The sequence below is a fragment of the Macrobrachium rosenbergii genome, chromosome 55 (genome assembly GCF_040412425.1).
Source record: "Macrobrachium rosenbergii isolate ZJJX-2024 chromosome 55, ASM4041242v1, whole genome shotgun sequence".
Classification (NCBI taxonomy): Eukaryota; Metazoa; Arthropoda; class Malacostraca; order Decapoda; family Palaemonidae; genus Macrobrachium; species Macrobrachium rosenbergii.
The window spans coordinates 23,021,649-23,025,960 of NC_089795.1; the positions used below are offsets into that span (position 1 = coordinate 23,021,649).

Here is a 4,312-nt window from a genome sequence, read left to right on the forward strand (position 1 = left end):
ACTTAATGGATGGTAAAATTCAAATTAGAAAATAAATCATTTATTTACATCGATACCAGCATAAGTTTAAATATCGTCCCAACATCCTATACCACTTTAGGATAAATGATCTTCTGGTATATAACTTTATCAAAAAGAATTCCATGTACAGGTTTGAGAGGACTTTGGAAATAATGACTTGACGTCTGGCTAACAAATATTTGTTGTTAAAATGCATGTTTAAACTTACAATCACAAATGCACAACCTAGTGAGATGTTTGACTTACAGGATGAGAATGTTCCTAGAAGGTTGATTCAGGTACTAAGCCATTTTATAATTTGAATCTAAGAGGACTTTAGTAAATGAGGCATAAATAATCCCATCTTTACTAACGAATCCGTAAATAGGGGAAAAAGTGATTTTGTTTTAATTTATCAACTAAATCTATGACAGTTACATATTGCCCACTAGAATGCTGATTGATTTGTTAAATTGAAACATGTAGCTTGTGGTAATATCTTTCGTTAATTTATATAATATCTCGCCATCGTTTACTGATAATTGGCCTTTATTGATTGTGTTCTTTCTAAGTGTTTTGTTAATATTTTGCTCAAGACATTTAGCAAAATTTTGACATGCCTCTATCGGTCTTTTTTTATCTTTAAGGGTTTTTCGTATCGGTGGTGAAACTTTTTATGGTGGGCAAGGGGCAGCTTTGTTAGTGTTTTGTATGTCGTATCATCATCAGTTGGGCTTGCATCGTGATGTCGGATCAACTCCTCTAAAGTACAATACTATTGATTGTTGTGTCTGGTGGGCGGTCCCCAAACCCCGCTCAACCGTTGCGTGTCTCCTGGTGTCGTGGGCGGATGGTACTCGCTTCCTATCGGCGTTGTAGGCGGGTCGGTGGTGGCTGCCAGGTGTCGCGGCGTTCGTGTCTCCTGGTGTCGTCGGCGGCTGGTCAGCCCATCCCTATCGATTGTGGCAGGGTCCGGTGGAGCGGCTACAGTCCCCAACTGGTGGTCGCTCGCCCTTCCTGGCCGTTGCGTGTCTCCTGGTGTCGTCGGCGGCTGGTCTTGGCGGTCGTATCGGTGGTGTGGCGGGTCCAGGTCGGGTGGCCCCCAACTTCCTCACCCCCCTCGTTCTGCGTGTCCAGGTGTCGTCAGCAGCTGGTCTTGCCTCGGTCCCTATCGGTGGTGTGGCGGTCGGTGGAAGCGCCCAGTCCCCAGCTAACTGGTCGCCGCCTTCCGCCGTCAGGTGTCTCCAGGTGTCGTCGGCAGCTGGTCTCGGCTCGGTCTGTTGGTGGTGTGGTGGGTCGGTGGAAAGCGACGCAGATCCCCCAACTGCTAATCGCTCACCCTTCCCCTAACCGTTGCGTGTCTCCAGTGTCGGTGGCAGCTCCTCTTGGCTCGGTTGTGTCGGTGGTGTGGCGGGTCGGTGGCGGCGACCAGTCCCCAACTGGTGGTGCATGCCGCCCTTCCTGCCCGTTAGTGCGTGTCAGGTGTCGTCGGCGGCTGGTCTTGGCGCGAGTCGTGTCGGTGGTGTGGCGGGTCGGGTGGCGGCCTTTCCCCCAACTGGTGGTCGCTCCCTTCCGCCCGTTGCGTGTCTCTAGGTGTTGGTGGCTGGTCTTGGCTCAGTCGTATCGGTGGTGTGGCGGGTCGGTGGGCCCAGCAGCCCCAACTGCTGGTCGCTCACCCTTCCTGCCGTTGGGCGTGTCCAGGTGTCGTCGGGCTGGTCTTGGCCAGTGTGGACTCGGCCTGTGGTGGGTGGGTGGGCGGCCAGCAGCCCCCAACTGCTGGTCGCTTGCCCTTCCTAACCCGTTCTGGCGTCTCCAGGTGTAAACCGGCGTCTGGTCACTCTTGTCTCGTCCTGTCGGTTGTGGGCGGGTCCGGTGGCGGCCACCAGTCCCCCAACTGGTGCTGGTGCGCTGCCCTTCCCCGTTGCGTGTCTCCTGGTAATGAAACAGCGCCTCCTCTTGCCCTGGTCTATGTCGGTGGTGTGGCGGGTCGGTGGAGACCAGCCCCCCAACTGGTGATCGCTCGCCCTTTCCGCCCGTTGCGGTCTCCAGGAAGTCGGCGGCTCCTCTCGGCCTGCGATCCCTGTTGGCGGTGTGGCGGGTCGGTGGAAGCGGCCAGCAGCCCCCAACTGCTGGTCGCTCGCCCTTCCCCGCCTGTTGGGCGTCTCCAGGTGTTAGCGGCGTCTGGTCTGCGGCCGGTCGTGTCGGTGGTGTGGGGTCGGTGACGTCAGGGTGGATGTAGTCGCTCGCCCTTCCTGCCCGTGTCTCCTGGTGTTGTCGGCGGCTGGTCTCGGCTTGGGTCCTGTCGGTGGTGTGCCCGGGTCGGTGGCGGCCACCAATCCCCCAACTGGTGATGTCGCCCTTCCCCGTTGCGTCTCCAGGTGTTAGCGGCTGGTCTTGGCGCGGTGGACCTGTCGGTGGTGTGGCGGGTCCGGTGGGGCCAGCATCCCCAACTGCTGGTCGCTTGCCCTTCCGCCCGTTGAGTGTCTCCAGGTGTTGGCCGGCTCCTCTTGGCTGGTGGTCGTGATCTATCGAGTGTGGCGGGTCGGTGGCCAGCCAGCAGCCCAACTGCTGGTCGCTCACCCTTCCCAACTGGCGGCGTCTCCAGGTGTTGGCGGCTTCTCTTGGTCTGCGGCCTGGTCTTGTCGGTTGTGGTGCTGGTCTTGGGACGGCCAGCAGTCCCTCAACGGTGGTGCGCTCACCCTTCCCGCCCGTTGGGCGTCTCCAGGTGTCGGCGGCTCCCTCTTGGCGCCGGCGGTCCCTATCGGTGGTATGGCGGGTCCGGTGGGCGACCAGCCAGTCCCCAACTGCTGGTCGCTCGCCCCTTCGCCCGTTGCGTGTCCCACCAGGTGTCGGCTCTCCTCTTGGCGGCGGTCTGCCGGGGTGGTGTGGCCGGGTCGGTGGTGGCCAGCGGTCCCCCAACTGCTGGTCGCTCACCCTTCCCGACCAGTTGGGCGTCTCCAGGTGTCGGCGGTGGCTCCTCTTGGCTGGTGTGGTCGAGCCGGTGGTGTGGCGGGTCTGGTGACCGGCCGTCTAACTGCTGGTCGCTCACGCCCCCTTCCCGCCCGTTCGTGGTCTCCAGGTGTTAGCGGCAGCTCCTCTTGGCTCTGGTCATTCGGTGGTGTGGCCGGTCCGGTGGAGCGGCCAGCAGCCCCCCAACTGGTGATGGCTTGCCCTTCCCGGCGTTGCGTGGTCTCCCACCAATTGTTGGCGGCTGGTCCTCTTGTCTCGGTCGTGATGTGGCGTGTCCGGTGACGACCTCTGTAGCCCCCAACTGAGTGGTCGTCGCCCTTCCGGGCGTTCGTGTCTCCAGGTGTCGGCGGCGGCTGGTCTTGGCTCGGTCTGTCCGGTGGTGTGGCGGGTCTGGTGGCGACCAGTCCCAACTGCTGGTGGCTCCCGCCTCTTCTAACCTGTTGGCGTCTCCAGGTATGCGTCGGCGGCTGGTCTTGGCTCTGGTCACTGGCGTTGGTGTGGCGGGTCGGGTGGAGCCGGCCAGCAGCCACAACTGCTGGTCGCTCACCCTTCCCGAACCGTTGCGCATCTCCAGGTGTCAGCGGCTGGCTCCTCTCTTTTAGCCTGGTCGTGTCGGTGGTGTGTGGGTCCGGTGGGCGGCCAGCAGCCCCCAACTGTGCTGGTCGCTCACGCTTCCCCCATTGGGCGTCTCCACCAGGTGTCGGCGGCGGCTCTGGTTGGCTCGGTCGAATCCGAGTGGTGTGGCGGGTCGGGTGGGCGGGCCAGTCCCCAACTGGTCGATCGGCCCGCCCTTCCGCCCGTTGCGTGTCTCCTGGTGTGCGGCGGGGGCTCCTCTTGGCCCCTGGTCCCTCGGTGGTGTGGCGGGTCGGTGGCGGCCAACAGCCCCCAACTGTTGGTCGCTCGCCCTTCCCAGCCGTTCGTGTCTCCTGGTACCAGGTTGTCGGCGCTCTCTTGGTGTGGTCCTATCGGTGGTGTGGCGGGTCGGGTGGCGCGACAAAGCCCCCAACTGCTGGTTGCTCACCCCTTCCTGTCGTTGCGGCGTCTCCAGGTGTCGGCGGCGGCTGGTCTTGGCCTGCGTGTTGTCGGTGGTGTGGCGGGTCGGGTGAGTGGCAGCACCCCCAACTGGTGGTGGCTCGCCCCTTCCCGTCTGTTGCGTCCACCAGGTGTCGTCGGTTCCTCTTGTCAGCCTGGTCCTATCGGTGGTGTGGTGGGTCGGTGGCAAGGCCAGCAACCCCCAACTGCTGGTCGCTCACCCCTTCTCGGCCGTTGCGTGTCTCCAGGTGTCGGCGGCGACTCTGGTCTTGCGGCGTGATCGTGTCGGTGGTTAGCCGGGTCAGTGGAG

At 61.0% G+C, this 4,312-nt stretch overlaps 1 protein-coding gene across 1 annotated transcript; it reads right to left on the bottom strand.

The window, feature by feature from the left end:
• Positions 1 to 1,614: 1,614 nt before the first annotated feature.
• LOC136835770 (collagen alpha-1(I) chain-like) lies at positions 1,615 to 3,538 on the bottom strand. The gene is made up of 2 exons (XM_067099632.1): positions 3,158 to 3,538; positions 1,615 to 3,015 (listed from the first exon to the last, which is right to left on the bottom strand). The coding sequence occupies exons 1-2, from the start codon at positions 3,536 to 3,538 to the stop codon at positions 1,615 to 1,617; spliced, it is 1,782 nt and encodes a 593-aa protein (XP_066955733.1).
• Between the last annotated feature and the right edge of the window lie 774 nt (positions 3,539 to 4,312).